At 35.4% G+C, this 24,884-nt stretch overlaps 1 protein-coding gene across 4 annotated transcripts in view; it reads right to left on the bottom strand.

Moving 5' to 3' along the window:
* Positions 1 to 24,884, bottom strand: part of ERBB4 (erb-b2 receptor tyrosine kinase 4) — a 797,001-nt gene that overhangs the window by 167,341 nt on the left and 604,776 nt on the right. For all 4 annotated transcript variants that reach the window (XM_081141986.1, XM_081141988.1, XM_081141985.1 and 1 more), the window contains exons 17-19: positions 15,796 to 15,928; positions 11,499 to 11,621; positions 7,375 to 7,473 (exon numbers count right to left, since the gene is read on the bottom strand). In XM_081141986.1, coding sequence (XP_080998112.1) covers positions 7,375 to 7,473; positions 11,499 to 11,621; positions 15,796 to 15,928 — 355 coding nt within the window. The remainder of the gene's footprint in view (positions 1 to 7,374; positions 7,474 to 11,498; positions 11,622 to 15,795; positions 15,929 to 24,884) is intronic.

Below are 24,884 nucleotides of genomic sequence, written 5' to 3'. Positions count from 1 at the left end.
TCCTGATTCACTAAAATTTCATTGTGGAGGTACAAGGAAATTACAATGAATATGAGTGAAATCAAGTGGGCCTTACATCTTAATTATAAATTGTCAAAAAACAAACAAACTGTCTCCCTTGGCTATTTTCTTACCAGGAAACAAATGAAAAAGGGAAATTTATTTCTGACCATAAATCCCAAATGTTTCATTTTCATTTTCCCAAGTTAACTTTCTCACCTACCTAAGCAGCATTTCCTGCTATTATTAGCTGCTGGTCCAACATCAGCTGAACAGTATCCATCAAACTCCTCGCTTCAATGAGCTGAGGGACTCCCAAGGAACTCCAAGAATGCAGACTTCTGCTTATAGCTTCTAATTACTTTCTAACAGATAATGGAGCATTTAGGTTCAGAGAGGTTAGATTAAATTTGTAAGTGGATCAAAACCCTAGATAAAATTGCTGTATCGAGGATCACTGTAGAAAACACTAAGCTTTTTAGTTTTGAGATAAAGAGCCCTCTCTGATTGCTTACTTTCTGTGACAAGCTGGTCTCCTAATTTGACTACCTCAGAGGTGCTCGCTCCTATGTCCAACCACACTGTGCTGAGCTCTGCGTAAAGTTTAGGCTGTGAGCAACAAAAACATGCTTCTTAGGAGCTGCAGCAGCGTTCACAAATGTTCCAGAGACTATCTTGATATTTTCGTGGAAAAACAAACAACTGAGCTGTTTGTGCAGCATGAATATTACAACTTATTGTTTTAACAGGCTAAAAGAAGTATGCATATGGTAATCCTGTTATGCAAACTGGTAATTATGAGTTTAAAATGTTTATGCAATACAATGCATTATAATTCTCTTTGTTTGTATAAATCAGAGGATTTGTCTGGATTCTTGTCTGGTAGAAAGTCATACATACTCAGTTTGATTTTCTAATCTGAGGGCAAGAATGAGTGACATAAAATGTCATGTGAAACGATAACAAATAAGGAGGAAATGAGATCATCTGCAAGGCTTTAAAGAGCAAACCTTGAACTCAATGAATGCAAAAGGCCACCTCAGAAACTCAGAAGAAAAAACTTGGAAGAAATAAAACTCTATAAAGGAACTATTACTTGTTTTATTACTGCAGCAAGTGTCTCACTTAGATAAAAACTCTATAAAGGAACTGTTACTTGTTTTATTACAGCAGCAAGTGTCTCGCTTAGACACTGCGATCTTTGGAGAAGACAGAGTAATGGCAGGAGAAGCCATTGGAGCTGGAGAGACTGCCATTGAAATCCAGGCGCTGTCTTCTCTTACTGGCTTTGGAATGAGAAAGATGATTGAAATACTATCTGCAAACTTCATTCTCCTCACAAAATAGACATGTTAATACCCATCTGCTGACTTTCCTTTGCCTCAGTCTAGATGCAAAAAGTCATTTCTTTCTTCGCTTTCGAATTTGTAGTTTTGATCTTGACTTTACATATTAGGTTCTAGAAAATAGTTTAAAAATGTCTGCTGTTAATAGTAGGTTCATGGTGAACATGATCAAGAGGGACATGCTAGACCCCTCCCCTCTCACTCTGGCTTTGCTTTGTCATTGAGTTAAAGGCTTTGTCCAAATCCACCAAATCTGTCCAAATTGCACAGATCAGCTTTTGCAGTTACATAAAGGGAGGGAGAGCGGGGTGCAAACAAAACAGTACCCAAATTCAGCCCCGCTCACACAGTATCTTTCATCTGGATGGAAAGCACCCCATGTGTGATCCTGGATTACTGACTCCTATTTCTAAATGTGGGCCTAAATGAACACGAAGATCTCTAGCAATCGGAGGTGAATCTCTATCTGTCCATGTCAGAGGATCCTTGTACTATGCCTGTTAACTTACGGATGATTATGGAGCGGAGGCAATGCTGACAGTTCCTATTCACAAATACTTTGATGCAAGCAGACTCCTTGTCGATTGGTTTAGTTTTGCACAGTCTATATTGTGCAAAATGAAGACACAAACCTGTTACTAACATAGCAGTGGTGAGAGGTAGAATGTGAAAACCATTTGGTCATTTTGAGAAAACTATTATAAGAAAAAGATATCCTTGGGAAGTAGTCACTTTTGTATTATCACTTCTAGCAATACCAACCTCTTGCTAATTGTAACAGATGATCACCCAGTGGTGCAATTAAAGTTGCAGAGGCACTTTAAAAAATATGACGGAGAATATACATGTAATTTATCCACATACCACAGTGCAGTGAATGTATATACAGTGTGTTTGCCATTACATATGCAGAGGTCCAGTTAACAGCCCCTGTCATCGGGGATCCTGGAATCTAGTGGTGGAGAGTGGGAATCTACAATAAAAACTAGAACACATATACATATAATAACCTACCGTGAGGGATGCACTAAGGAAATTTTCTGAACACTGTTAGTAGGTTACAATTTAGATTAAGTGGTCAGGGAAGGGATCTTTGAGGAAGTATACTTGAGCTGAGAACATAAGGATAACTAGGAGTCCATTAGCTTGAATTAGGGAAGGAAACTCAGGCAAAGGCGTTGCTTGGCTTGCTCGGCTTGGAAAAGGAGTGGAAAGGAAGTCAGTAAAGAGAAAGAGGCCTGGGAAAGTAAGTAGGAGCCTGAGGTGCCAAAGATCTAGTATTTTACTTTACTTCATAGAGTCACTAAAGTTTTAATTCAACTCTTTGAATTGAAAATTGGAAGCTATTCTCGCAATTCAAACTGAAGACATTGATGGCTTTGATCAAGGTGGTGGCAGTGGGATATAAAAAGAAGTAGCTACTCTCCAAATGTGTTTTGGGCATAGAATTAAAGTATTTGCTCTTGAATTGGAAGTGGAAACGGAACGTTTGGGAGGTTGTCCCATTCAAGGGTAAATCCTAAATTTCTAATAGGGACAAACAGTGTGGATGTATATACAAATTACTTAAATGCATGAGATCAAATGCAGGAGAGATTTAGAAAAGAAGATGAAGAGGTACATTCTGAATGTGTTAAACTTTAGATGCCCCTGCGATTTCCACATGGCCATATCAGGGGCAGAGATGAGGTCAGCTTTATAAAATAGACTAGAGATGCGATTTGATAATCTTGTGAGATGATCTAGGGAAAGTGTGTAGACTAAAAGGAGATACAGAACATGGCACTGAGAAATTTCAGTTATTTCTGGGATGCTTACTGACAGCTCAATATTGAAAAGTGAGGCAGTTGGAGATTTTTGTAAGAATGACATTACAACCATGGGCCATGGAGATAAGTTGTCCGTGGAGGGGCCTGAGGTTAGGAGGCAGCTGGGGGACAGTGAGAAAGGGGAGATCAATGAATGGGAGATAGCTAAGAGGATGACATTTTCCTCATGTAAGTACTATAGAAAAATAACTGGAGGGGCTGGACAATGTCGTTGGAGAAGGGTGGGTTTGAAATAGTGATTTCAGATGTGATGTCATTTCTAGCCAAGTTCTATACACTAACAGGATGGGTACAAAGGACAATGACATAAACTACAAAAGAAATAATTTACTTTAGTTACTAGGACATTTTTCTTTTCTTTTCATTTTAGTAGAGCTTTGAAAGACCCTAAATTCTGTTTCTAATGGAGTTTAAAAATTCTCTTTTTAAAGATATTTTATTTTTATAAGTAAAGTAACTATCCACCATGTTTTTTAACTACTTCACCTTTATTTATTTTTTTTAAGGAAAAAGGATTGGCTAACTAACTATTAGGGTCATGCAAGTAGTGTGGAATCCTATGACATCTAAGTAATCGGCCTTAAAAATAGAATTTTGCATATTTTTACCTCTGAAATTGATGAATTATATTCATGTACATAAATGAGAAAAATCTATAAGGTCTAAAATATGATATGATTAAATAATATGACTTTTTAAAAATCCACTATTACTATGAGACAGGACCTAGCTAAAAGTTGTTAACTTCGTGAAGCTATTAACGTGAAAATAGGGTTATAGAACAAAATCTCTTCTCAAATCATTTTGTGATAAGTCAACAATAATCTGAGAGAATATATAAATTCTGCCAACACATTCTATTTGTTTCCAGCCACTAATATGACATCAATTAGAGTTGAAACAACTGTTGTCAAGGCATTGATGGTCATAAAGGCAAGTACAGAAATCAGAAACATATGAACAAAATTCACATGGAAATTTCTTCAATAAATAGCACATGAAAGTAGTGTAAGATAAACAGAATGTCCCATCGCATAGGGCAAGAGAAAGACATCATCCCTCTTTTAATAAGAAAATCACCATTTGCACAATGCGGCTGGGTGATCTGAAATGCATTTCCTTGTAGCACCTTACTGTGAACTCCGTGGTTGATTTGGTGGGGAAAGTGAATCTGAAGCCTAGAAGACTCAGTGAACTGGAGCTATTATTGATAAGGCGCTAGAATTTACGATAATTACAGAACTTCTTTTATCCTGATATTAATTTTTAAGAAAAGACATTAATTTAAAATAATTAAAAACATATGTCCTTCCTAGGCAAATATAATTATGTCTAATGATAGTGGATTTAAATATCAGGAAAAAAACAAAACACAAAAACAACAGTGGTGGAAACAGAGAAACTTCAGAACCTGTCTGACTTAAATGGACCAGGGGCCCCAATTCCAAGAATCCTGTTCAATAGCCTAATTTTCAGGTATGTGTTCTATACCATTTGATGGATGAAATAAAAGACAAAATATATCAAAGCATTTTCCCAATGAAGCGGTACTATTTGAAATAAGAATGAGGAGTCTGTATAGATGTAGGCATTCTTTTTATAAAGGTGGACCTCTAGAGTAATTTTCTTAATGTTGCTCAATGTGATCTTCCTTTCTGGGAATGCAGAATGTACTGGCCATTCACTAGCAGATGCTATTACTGTCATTATGGATCCATTAGACATATTCAGGTGAGCTGAGTTACAGCCTTGTGACCAAATTCTCCTCCTCTTGCTTTTAGTGTAGCATTTAATAGAACACAAATTGCTTCTTATTTATTTTTGCCTTTAGTAAAAAATTCTAAGAAAATATTAAAGTCCTCTCCTTTGCCCTTGGATATCAATAGAAATGTTAAATGTAGTGAATTTTCAGTATTAAGTTGCTGCATTTGTATTGCTTATTACAATAACCAGTAAAGCACAGCTATATCTGATAAAGCTGGTAGTAGAGGTTATTGAGTCTAGAATATTCTATCCTAAGTGTAAAGCTTGGGGAGGGGTGGGGGAGATGCCTAATGCTTAATAAGAGTATGCAGTTTCCATTGTTTTTGGAAGCTTAATTTTTCTTCTATAAAATGATATAAAACACATGCACACATGCACAGAAATACAAATACACACATGCATTTGTTTGCAAAAGAGACAGGTGGCATGACTGCAGTAGACATTATTTGAGTTTGAAAATTATCCTTGGAACTCTCTAATATAGTTTTGTACTAGCTGACTTCTACTTGCCTTTCTTTGCCCAATGGCTCTTGCTACTAAGGCCTCTTTTGCCACCCTTGGCAGGTAGGACACGCAGGAGCTCTCAACCAATGACTGGCAGCTGGGGTCTTTACATCAGCTCTCTTAATCCTTGAGTAGGGCAACCCAGAGGTTTATGTCCCATACTGGCTGCCAGAGTCTCTCTAATTGACAAAAGGTCCCTTCACTCACGATGGCAGCTGGCTGCAGTGGCTCCCCTGTCTCTTTTCCATACTCTCCTACTGATAGTCCTTCACCTCCCAAATAAACTACTTTCACTCCTATCCTTGTCTCAGCTTCAGCTTCTGCTTCTAGAAGAACCTAGACTAAGACATAAGCCAATCGTATGACTTCTAACTTAATAACCCTGGGAGTATTTGCAATTTTAACCCAATCCTTAGGTACAAATGACAAATAATTTCCTTACACAAACAATTTTTATTGTGATTAGTTATGTTGTTCAAGTTTTTATAATGATCTACACAAATAATAGTTGAGGTACAATGTAGGTATGAAACGTAGGCATATGTTTGCCTTAAAATTATACCAGGCTATTTAAAATATGAAATTCACCATTAATTTTGTCACTTCAACTGTGTTTTAATCATTGTGCTATCCTTCTAATGCTTTTAAATAAGTCATGAAAACAGTAGGAAGTGTTCCTGCTGGATACTTATTGATGCTCTGCTGGTAGCAATCAATTAATCTGTTGATCGTTTAGCATTTATCTACAAGGTACAATAGGCACAAATATTTTCCTTAACTATTTTAAAACTAAAAAAAAAAAAAAGACTCCTTGGAGTCTGTTGGTCACCACCCATCGACCATCTAAGAAAATGACTCCTTTCATGGCTCCATCACAGCTTCATTTAAAATTCATCAGAAAACTACGACTTAAAGCTTCCATCCCCATTCATGTTACCATGGGGATAGACCTCAGATCAGGAAAAAAGAAATGGATGGGGTGAGGAGCGCTCAAATAATCATTCAAAACCATGATGAGAGTTTTAGAGCTTCTTTCTTAGGTGATTACTTTGTAGCCTCTTAACCCCTTTATGCCAGTCTGTTTCCATGGAAATATGACAAAAATGACTGTCCAAGCTTCCAGCAGAGATCATTAGCATTCTTGTGAATCTCAGCTTCCGATGCAGTCTATGCTGGGCAAGATCATTTTTCTATCAGTTTTACACATTAACCTACACATAGTCACTTTCTAGTTTTTACTTTCTCTGAGAAGTCTCTTCACAAATTTATAGCAAGATCAAATTGATTATGATATTACTGAAAAAAGCTTCAGTTTTACATTTTAATATATGAGCCAGGACAGGTAGCCGCAGAATGTCAGAACTTTTAGAGACCTACAGAAGGAAAGATTTCTAGTTACTAGACTCAATGTCTGTTAGAAGAGTGTTGATGTTATCATCATAATTAGCTAGTTAATATTAATAATAGGAAGAGAGCAAAAGGGAGGCCAGACATTGTAAGCATGGTCATCTGGGCAGCTTCACCAGGAAGCTATAGCTTCACACTCCTCAGGGAACCACCGGTTCATTCCCTGCAGATCACTGGGGGAAGGAATCAAACAAAGGGGGAGATGGGCGCATGTGCATTAAGTCAGGGTGATGTAGGGGAGGTGTTTGCCTGTCAGTATAGCCTGGGAAAAAAGATCATTGGCTGGGAGGGTGGAGCCATTGTAAGCTAACAGAAGCTTGGAAGGGTAAATCCCCCCAAAAGAGTCCTCTCGTCCCTTGTTCTCTCTTGCTCTCTTATGTTGCCCCAGCACAATCCTTTCATTTTAATAAGATTATACCTTTTGCAGAAAAGAAACTTCATAAGTAGTAGAGCCTCTTTTTTTAAATTCTAAAAGTAGTCTATTCATAATAGATAAAAATGTGATTGGCTGTGTCTGTACTTACATCCATGAATTCCACATTGGCTTTGGGACCAGTGGTTTCATTAAGAATCTTAATAGCCACAGGAATCTTCACTGTTTCTCCTTCAGGTACCCAAATACCCTTTGGGGGGAAAAATTCACATTAAATCTTTATTAAGATTTATACAACATTTATGCCAGAAACAAAATTTGATTTAACCACTCAACCTATTAATTTCTTAAACAATAACTTAGAAGTTCTATATTCTTTCATTTAATCAACAAACACCTGTTATATGTTACATGTTACTCAGCAATTTTGTTGTCTGCTTTTATTATTTGAAGATGAATCATACATGTTTTCTGCTTTCAAGGTGTTCACACTATTATAAAATTCAACTTGTGTACATAAAAAGGTTTTGAATAGTGATAAAATATTGAAATAAGATATAGTAATAATATTTGATGTGAATTATATCTTCCCAAGACTTTGAGAAGGTTGTTCCAACTTCTGAACTTCAGTTGTCTCATCTGTAATTTAGAAGACTGAACTAAGCAATATTGGAGGTTCTTTGCAGTGTTAATATTATCTAATTAATTCCGAAAATAAAAAATAAAAATAGAAAAGCATTTTCTCATGTTTCTGAAGTTCAGATTGACTTAAGAATTAATTTTTGAAGGGGATTACTTAGGAATTAGTTTTCAAAGGCAAGTACTTTGGAGTATTGAGCACATATTAATTTGTCTATATTATTAAATAGTGTGTATATCAAGGATTTTTCTCTCTGAAGTAATATAAAATACTTGTTTTGGCCATTGCCAGTTCTCTCTTCCTATGGAAATATAATTATAATATCTGAACAGCATCTGTACATTGGGAAAGTATATAGTAGGTAGAGTATAAATACAACATTAAATTAAATAACAGCATTTCTGCATAAACAATTAAATCATTTGAATAAGGACCATGATTTTGGTAAGGCTTAGAGGGATACATGGAATATAGAATATTTTTTTGAAGCATATTGTCCCGCCTTGGCCAGTGTGGCTCAGTTGGTTGGGCATTGTACCCTGCATCAAAAGGTTGCCAGTTTGATTCCTGGTCAGGGCACATGCCCAGGTTGTGGGCTCAATCCCCAGCAGGGGGCATGCAGGAGGCAGCTGACAGATGTTTCATTCTCTCATGGATGTTTCACCCTCTCCCTTCCTCTCTCTTTAAAAATTAATTTAAAAAATTAAAAATAAATAAATAAAAGTGTATTGTCCCAAATGAACACAGAAGCAAATATGAAGTTATATTTTTTTAAACTTCAAATTTTAATTTGTTAGCTCTGAAACTGAAGGAGTCTTCTTAGGTCAATTTTAACAATAAAATAAAAGGAAAAAATGATCTCTTACTCCTGAATAGAACAGCCCTAATTCCTGTCTTTCTGAAGGTTAGTGGATTGTAGTCATACAAAGAAGATTAAAAAAATTTTCCACTTTGTGCTTCTATGCGAAAACCTATGTATTTGTGATACCCAAAGTTGCAATAAAGTAAGAGACCTAAACAAGAATTATTAAAAAGTCAAAATAATAAAGAAAAAATGGACATTAACCTTTAGAAGGTGAAGATAAGGGTTATATTCTTTTTAGAAGGAGTAGGGAAAGCTATACATCAAGGGCAAAATAACATGACAAGTTCCCTGTTGTATAAAAATTTTCAAAATTTATTAATGCTTAAATGGGGAAAATAACCAAAAGCCCGGGACCTATAGGCTACATTTTCTCACTGATGGTACCCAGAGTGGAGAACAGACTTACCATTATTCAAAAAGGTAACTTCAGAGGGGATTAAGCTATAAAACTATTGCATCAATATTAAAATACTCCCAAGGCATACTTTTGAAGTAACACTATGAATTAAATGTTACCTAATTTGTACTGCTTTTTAAATGAAGTTTAGTCATTAATTTCTAGACCCAACCAGATGAAATTTTAACTATACTGATACCCATAATATTGGTTCAAATATTTTATGTTTAAACACAGAATATCTCCAACCAGGAGAAATAATTAACCAAATAATTGCTTAAGTCAATTTGCACTTGTATAGTTAAGAATAATTCTTTATAGTTTAGACAGTATAAACTAAAAGAATTAACATATTATTTAACACATAGGGTCAATTATAGACACACTGCAGGTATAATTCAAATATACTTATGGAACATTCAATAACCTTTCAATGCAAGTAATTTCAATATAGGTACAACATCATGGATAACAGACAAATCATTATTCTTTTTAAAAAAGTATGTTTTTATTGATTTGAGCAAGAGAGGAAAGGAGATGGACAGATAAAGAGAAACGTCGATGAAAGAGAGAAACATCCATTGGCTGCCTCCTACACGCTCCCTACTGGGGATGGAGCCCGCAACCCCAGGCATGTGCCCTGACCTGGAATCGAACCGGTGACCTCTCAGTGCATGGGACTATGCTCAGCCAACTGAGCTACACAGGCCAGGGCCAAATAATTGTTCTTAATGAATATATCAATAAAGCTTTTTTAATAAATGTCTAAATGGGTAATATTTTTCCTTGCTGAGGTCACAACATCAAATGTAGTCTTGAGTTACATGGTATACAGTATTTAAAATAATATTCAGTTTCCAAATTGTATCATGTTTAAAAATATATAAGGGTGATAATATGCTGGGACAATTCAAGTCTGAGTTGTCTATAAAATGGAAGCCCATTTTTTCCCAGCACAATAAAAATAGAGAAACAGAATAGTTGTGTTTCTTTGAAAATACAAATAATTGATATCTAGAAGGCATCAAGTCAGCCTAGAGTAGTTTCTATTCAATTACGTGCTCAGTTAATAATTTTATTAACCAATGTCACCCTGATAAATTCAATAAAAATGTAAAGGAAACGAAAATAATAATAATAATAATAATAGCAATTTTGAATTTAATTGAATAAAGCACGCATACTACCATTAAGAAACTTCAGCATTTTAACCTTAGAACAAACAATTTTGTTTTAAAATTGGATTAATTTTAGAACATTCAGTAGAGAAAATTAAGGCTTATATTAATTGTTAATAGTTTCTTTTTAAAAATCTTTGTTTTAAATAGAAAAAAACTGAACATTTTAAAATGCAAAATTCCTAAGGTCTAATCTGTTTTAACAGATATATTTGTGAAAATGTAGGCTTGCACGTAGCTTTAAGAAATATTTAAGACTGGCAAAGTAAATTTGGGAATTGGAAGGATGAACATTTAGAAAGATTTAGCACTAACCAACCAGAGTTTCCTGTTCTTGTTATTTACCATTAAAAATAAAATCCACCACCTTTAATTTTCGGCTTGGACTGTGAGTTGGTTTTGTAATTAAGCTAAATAAGTAAACACGCAAATGCCATCATTTGAACTTTCCCTTTCCAGAAATGTTTCTCTTATTGACAACCCATGATGTCACCCTCTCCTTCTGTCTGACCTGAATTTCACAAATATAGTCACTTTTCTTAGTTTGCATATAATGGTGAGGACATTAAAACTGGAAATTTTCTGTTAAATCATACATGTTACCAGTTAGGCAAGAAGTTGACTAGAAACCAGACCTTTCCTACTGAGGTGTGAGCACATTTGTGTGGATTCAAACGAGATTAACTAAGTGGGGAGAAGTTTGGATAGAAGGGGAAACAAGAAGAGCGAGTGACTTCGGTACACACCCTGCCTGCCTGGGATTTCCTAGAGCACTGTGAGAGGGAAAGGAAAGCGGGCTGGAGCTGGGTATTTTGGGGAGAACAAAGTTGGGAGATGGTATCAAAGGGGAGATGGTATCAAAGGGGAGATGGTATCAAAAGGGGCTCGGAAGGGCATGGAGACTAATAACCATACTTTGGCTTTGTACCAGTGTTTCCTGCTCTCTCTCATTTGTATCAGTTCCCAACTTGCTTAATAAAAATTAATAAATTCATTTGTGCATCAACATATCCACACTAAAAAGGTTCTCTTCTCTGGATATTAAAAAGAAATTAGGTTGGTTAGAGCAATAACTCCGGCCATTATTTAAAACAAGTCTGGGACAAAACTTAAAAAAAAAAAAATACATACATATATGTATATATATATATATGTATATGTATATACACACACACACATATATATATTTACTTACTTTATACACTGTCCCAAAAGCACCTGAGCCAAGGACTTTTACTCTTTTGAGTTCAGTTTCTTTCAAAATACGAAGTTGAGCTTGATTGGGCGCTGTGCCACTGGGAGTTAAGGGTTCTACCAACTGAAAAACAACACACACAGGTTACAACTTTCAACTTTCAATTCAACAATCACTCTCTTTCTTAATCCATTACTGGTTCCCCTTCTCACAAATACAAAAACACAGAAGCACGCTTTGTTTTGAAAAACAGTATTTTTTTAATATGGATCAGTCACCATTCCTTCAGACCATATGCTTTCTCTTCTCATGCTCTTTGCCTGGGTGAGCTCAAGTAAAAAATGTGTGTCTACCTGGAGGCATACTAGGCTAGGAGATTATTCCCCCCCCCCATTTTAATTAAAACTTAGAGACTAATTAGAGGCTCTTCACTCTACTTTTTCAAGCCCCTTCCTTTTTGGCATCCTCAGCTAAGACTGGGAAATTTTAGTTATGTCTGCATCCCCTAGTAAAGTTTTCTTTCTCATTTAAGAAGACTTGGTACATAACAAAACATGAAGTGCTGTCTTCTTGGACTTAAAAGCCAAGATCAACACATCAGAAGAGAAAAAAAAGTTAGCACAATGCCAATACTGCTGGACAGTGCTTCTAAAACTTTCATATACATATGAATTACTTGAAGTTCTTGTTGAAAAGGCAGATTCTGGTTCAGTAGGTCTGCAGTTGGGGCTGAAATTTGCATTTTACAGAACTCCATTAGATGCTTATGTATGATGACAATCCTTGAATACATTTTAAGTAGCAGGGACCAGATATCTTCTAGATCAAAAACTCTAAAATTCTGTGAATTGATTTTAGATCATAAGTGAATGCTAGGAAATGCAAAGGAATAAAACAATATCCAGGAGTTGTGTTCATTAAAGAAGGAACACTTTAAAATTGTTTTTGAAATGATAAAAACAAATTGACATGAAAGAGGTCACTGCCACCATGAAGAACAGTGTGGACACAGAGTCAAGGAGAAGGCAGAATACCCCAGGAAGTGGACCGGGTCCGAAGGGTGGAGAACACCGGATCCTGACTTGGGCAGGGTGTGGCAGGAGGGGGTAAAACTGGGCTAATACTGTTAAAGGGCAGTTTAGGTGTCACTCAGTCAGAGAGGGTGAGGAAGGGAAGGGAAGGGCTGTGAATGTGTGCTAATTTCTTGCCCATGTGACAAAAAATAGGTAGACAATGGAGAGACTCGATACCAAAAAGTCTGTAAGCTATGTTCAAATTTTAAAGGTTTATTTATGCTTGAGGAAAAGGCAAGTGAAATAGAAGTTGCTTTTTTTTTTTTTTTTTTTTTTAGTTAAAGGAGCTAAATTTTAAACCCAGACAAGTAGCTTATTCTCTCTCAGCATAAGGAAATAATTAAGGGCTACTCCTACTCAAATTTTCTTGAAAAGCACCACAATATTTCAAGATGTCTGGCTACAGGGCTATGTGCACCGTGGCCCTCCAGCCTGGTTATTACTATCATGCTTCTGTGAGCACACTTAATTAGCTAAACAGAGTCTTCAGTACAGGGAAGTTTAGCCATGGCAAGAATTTTGGGGAGAAGATGATAAAATTCTCAATAAACTTAGGTTATTTTCTAACAGTCTGATAACTAATGCACTTCTATTGCATTTTCAAATTTGCATTGTAAAAATGCATATAACTGCATTCAAGTCACATAAAAGAAGTCTCCGAAATAATCCCAAAAGTTCTTTATTAACTTTGAAAACGGATCTCCTAAAGAGAATCTCCTTCATCTGAATTCAACTCTACTGTGTAGCATTTGTTTGGTAGATTCTGATATACACATTATGTGTATAATGAGGAACTTTTATGAATTACTTTTTAAAATCATGTACAAAAGTCATATAAAATCATATCCAATATTGGAGACTAGATTTCAGCACTTTAGGTTAACTTTACTTAAAATATATATTATATCCATGCTTTGGCACAGTCAATGCAGTAATTTTATACTTTGAAAGCTTCACAACTCTATCTGAGATGTTTAGTCTCCTGCAGTTTTCTTAGGTATTGTTTAAAATAGTCTTAAAACACATTTTTTTCCAGGAATTTGAGTATAAAAAAGCATAATTTCATTTTGCAAGCCAGTATGGTGGGAAAAGAATTGAGTCTAGAGTCTTCATTACTAAATAAACTCATAGGTTTACAAATACAAATACAGGTTTGTATACCAGGGCTACCATTCACTGTCTTAGAAAGCAACTTACCCCTCCTGCCCCCTCACTTCACATCTGTGAAACAGGGATAGCAATAATTACTTTAAAAGATTTAAAGAAGGAAATGGTATATAATAGAGGGTGAAAACTTTGGAACATTCCTGCCACATGTAGGCTCTGAATCTGTTACTCTCAAGGGGTAGGATCAGCTCTCATTAATACATCACAGCATCTATCAAAACATCAAGCTTATAGTGAATTTCAATAAGTGTATGTTGAAAAATATATTTTTTCTTTTCTTTTGTAACAGAAGAAAGATAATCTGAAGCAAAAGTTTTGGAAAAGTGTGTCAACATTTAATACATTCTAATATATATGCTTTAACACATTGTTCACACCCGAGTGAAATTTTCTGCTTCAATATTAAAGATTTAAGCTGATCCTCTTAAAAACTCCTTTTCTATTTAAATGGTAAAAAATCATAGGTATTTACTTTTATTGAGAGAAAGATAGGAGTGAATTCACCAATTACCTAATTTAGTTCTAAAAGATAACTTTCTATGAAAATAGAATTTACTTATGAAACCAATCAGTATGAGTTTATTTAGTAAAGAAATATCAATTCAAAAAACATTCTTAAAAAGCACCATATTAACAAAACAAAACAACTCTTCATAACAATGAGTTTTTTCCGCACACTGTTAGGAGACAGAATTTCTCTTCTGTTTACTCGATCACCTAAATGTCCACTGCTGTTCCAAGCCTTTGATTGCTCTCCAAATGTAGTTCATTCGCCTTCCAGAATTCTCTCACTGCCTGCCCCAAGCTAAACATGAGGGAAATGCTCTCTGCCTCCAGCATCCCACCTAACTAAGCTGAAAATATGCAGGACGCATGCACTGTGCTCCAGCTTATTCACATATGCGCGCAGGAAACCAAGTTTATCTTGGGTAAACATCCAACTCAACTAGAAATCGCTACCGTTTTTCCCGGTATGTAATTAATTCCCTTTGGCAAGTTTGCACATGTGTCCTGATGGGACAGCCCATTCCTAGGTCACTCCAATCCTTATAAAGTATTCTCATATATGTAACTGTAAAGCAGCTCCTTACTCTTGTAGGTAATGATGATTTCCAGAGGAAAAGAGCTAGAATTTAATTCATTATCAGTGCGCACAATTTATGAATGCATGAACATACCCATTTCTGTTACTGCGAAGAGGAAAAGTCAAGGTGGTCACACTGATGATGAGAAGGAAACAAACCCAGGGAAGGCTACGTCTCTGAACAGCTTGGCCCTGAACTGCTCAGGCTGGCAGGGATGTGTGTATCAGGGGAGAGCGGTAGTATTCGAGTTAAGAAGAATCTGGTAATGCGTATTCTTCTGTATTTGTTTTCCCCCATGACCAGTACAGGGAAAACTATCAGCTTGCATGCTAGAGAACTCAGTGCAGCAATAGAAAAGAAATTATAATAATATATGCTAATTCACATATTCACAATAACTAACATGCACAATATTAAATGCATCTCATAAATTGTGTGGTAAGGTCTGTGTGATTGCAACAGGAAACTTTATCCTGTAAGCTCAGCCTTTCGCTGCTGCGGTAATGAGATCAGTGGCTACCAACTTAATGACCCTAATTAAAGCATAAATTGCTTGTCTATCTGGCTTTATTTTGAACCAGAAAAATTCTATCCCTAGCATTTTTCTAGTTCTGCTACTGAGATATCCGCTATCTAGATAATTTCTGGGAGCAGAATAGTAGCTCTGCTACCGTGATATCCTAGAACTTGAAAATGGGACCCCTCCCATCAAAGAAACAGATCTGTCTTTTCCTCAACAAGGTGATTTCCTTGACCTCTGATGCTTTTCCTCTTTAAGCCATGAACATGCCTTGATTTCTTTTACTATATACTCTAATTTTTCAGCAGCTTTGTATAACATACTATAAAATTGAAACCCTCAGCAGAAAATAGAGCAAAATTTTCACTTGGATTAAAAATTGAGTAACATCTAAACCTTCCAACTCTACTGAAAATCCCTAAACACATGAGGAGAAGAAATCAACACGTCACCTCTGTTTCCAGGAATCTCCTCAAGGCTCTTTTCTTCTTGATGCTCTTTCTTCTCACATAAACTGCAAACGTCAGGCCCATGATGACCAGGATAAAGAGCCCGCCGATGACTCCCGCTGCAATCAGAGGAGTTCTGCCAACCAGAGTGGAAAAGACAAAACATTATGGAGAGGAAAGACGGGGGGGTAGGGGGGGAGCAGTTGTACATCTCCACATACCACAAATCTAGTCCGTTAGAAGTAATAAAAATAAGAATGCTTTAGAGCTATAACAAAACTTTTATGGTAAAAAAGGCAGTTGCTTATGGTTTTTAAAATAATAATAATCCATGCACATACAACTAATCTTGGGAGGTGAGCAGCCACAACATGCCATTTCATCAAAAAATGCAAAACGTGGTAACACCAAAGAACTCATGCCAAAATGTTAATACATTTGATACAATTTAAAACAATTTTAAATTGTTTTAATGTTACTTTTATCTACAAGTGAATGGAAAATACATTTTAATTAGATTGTGGTATTAAATAATATTATTTTCAACATTTTCTCTAAAATAGGCTTTCTCAACAGTGGCACTATTGGCATTTTGGGCTTGCTATTTGTTGTGGGGGACTGGTCTGTGCTTTTTAGGATGTTCAGCAGCATCCTTGGCCTCCATCCACTAGATGTCAGTAGCACCTCTGTCCTCCAGTCATGACAATGTCTCTAGATGTTGTCAAATGTCTATTGAAATCACTCATGGAACCCCACACCTCCATAATTAAGGTGTTAATTTAAAACCAAAAAGAGATTAGAAAAAGACTGAGTAAGATTTTTATTCTTAACATTGTTAACTAAGATATAGTTTTGAAACTGATCATTTTTATTATAAAAATAATAAAATTTATTTATTAAATTTATAAAATTTATTTATCTTTTTAAGATAAAATTTTCCTTGTTTTAAAAGCAATATTTGTGGTTTTAACTTCTTGTTCTAGAGTACAGTAGTATCTAAGAGCTTTCTGTGGTCAGAGCCCTGAAATATATTAATTTCTTAAGCCATAGCAAATAGCCTGGAGTAAAACACATAAGTGTTATCTAATATATATTTGACCATGAGGCAATGATAGATATCAAAAGTAGAAAAGAATTCCCTGAATGCCCATGCTTTCCATACTAAAAATTTTATATCTTATATTTCTATTTGTAGAAGAATCTACTCTCTACAACTCTACTCTTTTAGAAAAAATATTATTTGCTCTTGCAAAATAAACTTTTGCTTAAAGACAGATCAGAAATAATGATAGCAAATGATCCCAAATAAAACTTTAAAATTTTAAAGAGCTCTATATAAAAAAAAAAAAAAAATCTGTGTACCATCAATACATAAAGCCATATCTTTCAAAGATTACGGCTGTTATATTGTCATATAAAACTGCAGGAAAACCTTAAAGACTAGTTCATCCTAAAGATTGTTTCTGACAGCTAAAAGTACTATAGCATACTGCAATGTTTCTATAATTCATATAGATTTCCCTAAATAAAATTTCTAAAGGTATAAAAATCTATGCTGAGAAAATTAAACTATAGTATAGTTACAAACTCATCATTGTGATGTGTTCTGGAGTGTGTAAGATCATATTTTTGAGCATGCCAGTTAAATAGGTATTTCAGAAAACATTTTAAGCTTTTAACTTGAGGCACAATTTTTAGCTCTAGCCTAACATATCCCTGAAAAGCCACTATTATAAAAAGGTTTGTATTTTTGTTTCCTCAGTCCAATTTTTTATTGCAAAGGAATTATGTAGGATTGAGAATAGTGCCCAACATTTTGTTAATTCTAGATTTGGACTAAACTAAACTTACTCTGCTTATTTTGCAAAAGAATAAGTGGTATGTATTTATAAAAAATGTATGTCAATGTTACTATAATTACAAGAAATGCCCTATTTGGTATTTGTCTCTCTTTGTTTTCATATTAAGAATATTCACTAATAATAGAACAAAACAAGCCCAGTGTGTCTCTCTTCTTTTAATCTAATTCTGGTGAATATCAATTTTCATGGCTTTCCTACTTCCTTTTGTCATGGCAGAACAAATAAAATATTCAAAAACTCAATAGACAGTAATTCCTAGGTGTTTTATTGTTAGCATTTACTTTTGATTTTGCCATAGCAGTTTCTTGGTTGATTTATATTTCTTTACCTTTTTTCTTTTCTTACCACTCTACAGAAATGACAGAGGTAGAAACAACCTGAAGAAGTAAAAAACGAGCTTCTGTACCTAAAGATCACACATAAAGGTTTTGTCGGACATTTGAAAGGCCGCATTTTTCATATACATCAGAATTTACTCTTGAAAACAAACTATTAACTGCAAGGATGCAACCAAGAAATCAAGAAAGGGAACATTCTATAAGGCAACTTGAATGCTCCCTTTAATAAGTGAATATCATGAAAAAAGCTAATAGTCTTGGTTAAGAAGACTTAATAGTCATAAAAAAACAGTTGTGAAATGCAATTCTGGATTAGATTCTAATTTGCACAAACTAGCTATACAGATATTTTTGAGATAACTTAGAAGTTTGAATATGAATTGGGTAGTAGATGAGATGAAAATTTACTGTCATGAAAACATGTGGGCCAGAAATTGGAAAGATTCGGTTACAAAACAGTAGAATCTCAATTAGGGAAAAATTGAGTGTGTGTGTGTGCATGTGTGTGTGTGTGCACAGGTGCATGCATGTAAAAAGATCTGGAATAATATACAACTGGATGCTAAACAGCAATTGTCTCTGAATAGTATGACTACGGTGCTCTAATTTCTGTGTTTTTACTCATGGGAATTTTCTAATTTTCTACAGTGAATTTATTTCTTTTTTGAAACAGAAGTTTATTAAATTTATGAAAAACAGCAGACAAAAGCATGACTCTAGCATAAACCAGAGGTTAATGTATTTTCAGCAATGTACTCCATGTTTGTTAATTTGCTCTTGCCATAAGAAAATTATAGTGAATCAAAACTAAGTTTATTCTTTATTTAAAACGACCTTGTTATCTTCTCTTTCTTGAATGTTTACTTGGTGATTTTCAATTAAGATTTCATTTTCACAGTCCCTGTTCACTTTTACAATCTAAGTTACTTTAGCATATATTTTTCTATTCATAATAGTTTAATGTGTCTGAGACATTTAATTACCACTGTTTCATATAATTAACACCACATTTCACAAAACCAAGCTAATCTGAAAAGTTAATACTGCTTACACATATCCTATTCCCCCCAGTTTTGATGATTTTTAGATATTTGTGGGTGTAGGATAGAGTAGGTCTCCATTTTTGAGTGATAGTTAAGTTAATGCTTTACTCTTTGTGAGAATGCTTTGGGTAAAAAAATTGTGACAATCACTTGCCAACTGAAACAGAAATGCAACTTTGAAAATAACATTTTCAATATTGTATTAATACTGTAAGCAGTTTAAACATAGCAAGTTAATATAAGAGAAACACAAGGTTTGACTGACATCAAGGTCAAGGTGCTCATGGGTTTTATAGAACATGTAGTGTCACTAACAATTCACCTCATTTTCAAAGGGAAATAATCTAATATAAATGAAAATGCCAAATACTCTCTATCCGGTATAGAAAACATTCCCTTCCACAGAGAGATTTATTTTGTCTGATATACTAACCTTAAATACAAATAATGTAAATAGATTGGATTTAATTTTCTATTCTAATGATATTTGTATATTTTTTATTACAATTTCATTTTACATGTATTGTATATTTTTACAATAATTATGTAATGTAGAGCTTATAACCTTTATACTTAATATAAAGAAATAGACTCTCAGATAGCTAATATACCTGGATAAGGTAAAACATAAATAATGTTAACATTTTACATCTTAGAATCTGAAGTCCCTTAATTTTTTTTAGCTGTTGTCTCTCTTTCTACAGATGATTCAATAGAATTTTTTTTAAAGTAGATAAATACAATTCATGAGATTAATCTTTCACACCTATACGTGATAGTAGAGAATAAAAAATGCACATAAATTTATTTAGGGGTTCTCATAGGCCCTTTGATTTTATATTTACTGGCATCTTATTATTGTGATTCTCATCAGACTGCCATTTCTACTGAGTTGCTATGTTCATTGTGGTTTAAGTTTATTAAATCCTTTATGCCCTTACCGAGTGTGTGACATGATTCTTTATTTACCTTCATTTTATTTATTTTCTCAGGGATAAAACCATTAAGATGATATTTTTGGCTTTAAAAAAATGCATTTCCTTCAAGAAAGGCCAAGAGCAGCAGTATCTGTTATCCCAGTGACCGGGCCTCAGCACGGCTGCTCTGCTCAGTCTTCCCCAAAGCAGCTGGGATTTGAAGCAGGAAACCCTGAAACACGGGGAAACACTGAAATTCCACAGAAGACATTTGAAGGGTTACCGCCTAGGGCAAGGAGAGCCACATTAACAAGATTTTTTTTGCTCCTGCAAATTGTGCTTATTCTGACCCAGAATTCCGCCTGCTCTATAAATATGACACATATTTTCCTTTCGAGCGAATGGATATGATCTGGGTCAGAATCTGATGTAGATCTCAGTTGGCAGTTCCAGTTCGGACTTGCTAAGACCTGGGGTGTTAGTATGTTTCTAGCCTTAGATGAGGACTTGAAATTCCTCAGTTACACCTTAAATATGACGAGGATATCAGTGCTGAAGTGAATGACTTGCAGGATACTCTCCCTTTTCCTAACCAAATTTTAACCCCTCTTGATCTTTCCTCCTGCATTAAAATAAACATTTTTTCCAACATTATTTCAATATGCAAATGTTACATATGATTTAATACAGTGATACAAAGTGTTTCAGGAGAGATATTACCATCACACCAGTATGTAATATCATCTGGATTCTTTATCTCTAGGATTAACAACTCAGAAAAATCTCTAACAGTTCCATGGTAATTCCTTCCTTCTCTTTATAGGCCATGTTTACACATACCCACAGGTTTTAGTTTGTTTGTTACAAGTTATGGGGAAGTATACAAACTGGTACATTCGATTTTTGAGGCAATCGTTCTATGGTTAAAGACACCATCCTGAGAATAGCTATAATTCACCTATGAATTTACACCTCTGAACTTTTTCCAGGTTTATTGAGGTATAATTGACAGATAACTGAATTTCTATAAAAAAAGCACTGAATGGGAATTAGACCAGAAAACACTTTTCTTTTTAAAGATCTTTTTATGAGCTCAGATAAATTTTTCGTGCTCATATTTTTTTTCACGGTTTACATCTATTAAACAGTAGCATAACTGTCTATATTAGTAGAGCACTTTTATCACTGTCTACATAGGTAGAATATATAAATATGTTTAATGCCACAAACAATACATTGTAAACTTTTAATCAAAAATACATTATCTACTAAATACTACTCCATAGATGTGGTAACCTGAGGCAATATGCCAAAGGATTACAAAATTGAGGATAAAGCTCTTACAACTTTGGTTGTGTCACCTACCCAAATGGTTCAGCTAAGGAATTTATCATTTTCAGATAAGGCAGTAAATATTACACAAGCACTGCTTCATGAGACAGTGGAGGAGCTTCGGTCATTGCAGGCACCCGTCTTTTTTCTCGTATGCTAAAATCTCTTTAACCTCAAGCTGGCCATTCATTCTGAGCACTGTAATTTCAGATTCCTGGGTTACCAGCAGAGATTATATCATATGGGCAAACTGCATCTGCCTGTATCTATCAGAGCATTAACCCACACATTTGTGCAGTGTTTACTGGGCACAATTACATAATACAGATTTAAGCAGTCTCATTTTCAGAGAATTTACAACCCTACTTTTTAAATCATCACCAGAGGATATTTTTTTCCACTGCTTTTCAGAGAGAGAGAAAGAGAGAGACAGGGAGAGAGAGGGAGGGAGGGAGGGAGGCAGGGAGGGAGAGAGAGACAGAGAGGGAGAGAGACAGAGAGGGAGAGAGACAGAGAGGGAGAGAGACAGAGAGGGAGAGACAGACAAAGAGGGAGACAGACAGAGAGGGAGAGACAGAGAGGGAGAGAGAGACAGAGAGGGAGAGACAGAGAGGGAGACAGAGACAGAGAGGGAGGGGGAGACAGTGAGGGAGGGACAGAGAGGGAGAAAGACAGAGAGGGAGGGAAAAAGAGACAGAGAGGGAGGGAGACAGAGAGGGAGGGAGAGACACGGCGATTTGCCTGCACATGGCCGGTCAGGCCTGTAACCGAGGTCCGAGTCCTGGACCGGGATGGAAGCAGAGACCCTTCGGCCCGCAGGCTGATGCCTGAGCCCCGGCAACGCCTCCCTTGGGGCCCGATGACTTCACCCAGAGCTTCAGGGAACAGGACATTCCAGGGCAACCCCCTGGGCTGTCCGCTGTCCCTGTGTCTTTCCGGCCTCCTCCCTCTCCTGCCGGCCCGTCTCTGCCGCCCTCCCACTGCACATCCCGGGCCCTGCTCGGCTTCCCTCCCGGCTGCACGGCCGCCTGTGGGATCTCACCCAATATTACGGGTGTAAAGACGACTGATCATTCAGAGCCCTCTCTTGAGTTCCACAGTGTTCATCCGTTTATGCAAAACCTTCATTCAGATATCAAATAATCTGAAGCTTATCATGTCCCCAATGAGACTCTTTAATTTTCTCCACCGAATGTGTCCCACTTTCCTCTGAGCCGTCTTCATCTCAGTTCAAGGCATCATCTCTCACCTAGTTACTCTCCTTACCTTAGGACCCTCACTCCATCCAATCCACTTACAATTTTCTCATAATATATAATCATGCAAATATATAACTATAAAACTGTCCTGAATAAAGATATGCATCTCTACGCCACCACACATTCCATGATATTGGGGGTTATGTTAATGTTTTGCTCTGTATTATCCTGTTTCTTAGCACAATGCCTGCCATGGAGTAAAGACAATGAATATTTACTGGCTGATTAATGCCAGGTAGTGTATATGGGAGAGTGGGTGTTCTGTTTATCCTGTCAAAAAGATAGGTTTAATTGTGCCAACAGTGGAAAGAATATTTCTTAGTATAAGTAACTATTCACCTTATCAAACACAAGGAACCAAGTGATGCATAATCTAGGATTCACAGTCTACCACCCAAACTCATTACTGCTCTCAATCAACTTTGCACCATCTCACAAATCCTACAGTAAGAGCTGGGAAGAAAAGCCATTAATCAATTAGTATCAGGTCTTAATGGAAGTGGTTCTCTTACAAAACCACAATAATTTTACCATGTCATTCCAGAATTTATAAATAAGTGGCACTTTAGAAAAGATTAAAAAACCCACTGATCCTGTTTACTCATAAATGTTTTAGATTAGTCACTGGTATATTAAGAATATATAAAAATACAAATAAATATTTACATTATGTTCCAATACACAGGAGTATATGCTTAGATGATGTCATGTATTGCTCTAACCCAACTAAGAAATGCCAGATGTATTATTAGACTAAAATATGTTGTGTGGAAACAAGCACTGCAAAATCCTATACATTGGAGGAAGGCTCAATGGGTAGAAGAACTTTAAGGCTACGGTAAAGACAATGGGTGACAGTGTTTTAGTAGACTATAAATATTCAATCATCTTCATAATAGAAATAGCTCTTAACTGTTTTTCTACTGGGGAAAAAATCAGGTAGGAAGGAAAAAATATGGTCTTTAGAATCAGACACACCTGAGCTCAGATCCTTGCTCTGCCACGTACTAGCTAAGTGATTTTTATAAATTGCTTAATTACTCTGATCCTGTTTCCCCATTGGTAAAATTGTAATGGTGATAACTATTTTCATATGCTTATCATAAAAATTAAATATAATAATTTATTGCACCTGAGACATATATATATATGTACACACATTAGAATTTTATTTTATTTTTAAAGAATGGCAAAAACAAGCTTTTAGCTAAATCTGAGAAGATTTTGGAAAAAGCAACACTATTCTGGGAAAGAAATAAGAACTGGTGTTGAGATTTTTCCCAGGTCCTTTATTTCTTGGTGTGTAGAAGGATTCGGCTATCTATTCTGGGATTTGCACTTGGGATCTGATCTCCGGGACTTGGGATCTAGAGGTTCAAGAGAAAAAAAGTAGCTCTGGAAGTAGATTTTGCTTTGTTCATTTTTTAAAAAAGAGGATTTCTCCTGCCTCAACAAGTAAACTTTTTATGAAAGGAGGTTTTTGTTAGTGTTATTTTGCTCTACTAACAAAAGAAACTTTGACCTATACTTAAATCTTTCTGTATAGTTTTCATTTGTGACATAAAAATTGAAATGACATTTTAATAGAAATATTGGCTATAAAACATAATTTTAAGAGTCTGTACAACATAATTCCAAATCTTTGAGTAATTTTTAATTTGAAGAGTAGGCAATACCAGAAATTCTAAACACAGACTCAAATTATCATATTTTAGTCTTCTCTTCTGGAAATTTATAAAACCCATGTAGACATATAAATGTACAGGTACAGACAATGGGGTTAGGCAAACAGATGTTTTTCCTTGGCTCTGTCTGACTCATCCCATCTGTCACCTATTGAAGATGCAAAATTAAACCCTTATGTGAATATACAAAAGAGTCCCCTTCACCGTTCTTGTGCGTAAAACTGTTACCAAAATATCATTCATAAGACAAAAGTCTACTATCTCTCCATCCATATATGACATTCTAGAATCAAAATCTGAGACCTCCAAAGTGGGAAAGCAAAAAAAAAAAAAAGTATTGTAATTTATATTTACATTAAATTTTTATTTCATCATTTAAAATATCTATCATAAATTCTATTTATATAACTGCATAGATGTGTGTGATGAAAAAATTTTCATTGGTAAGAGTAGTCAAAGTTTTATGATGACCGCTCTAGAGTAGTGCTGTTTAACAGAGACATAATGCAAACCAATATATTATTTAAGATACTCTAGTGGACATATTTGAAAAAGATAAAATTCATTAAAATAATATTTTATTTAATCCCATATACCCAAATTATTAGCATCTCAACATGCAATCAATACAAAAAAAGCTTAATGAGATATTTTGC

This window comes from Miniopterus schreibersii, assembly GCF_964146895.1.
Source record: "Miniopterus schreibersii genome assembly, chromosome: 7".
Taxonomy (NCBI): domain Eukaryota; kingdom Metazoa; phylum Chordata; class Mammalia; order Chiroptera; family Miniopteridae; genus Miniopterus; species Miniopterus schreibersii.
This window is presented reverse-complemented; position numbering and strand designations above follow the sequence as displayed.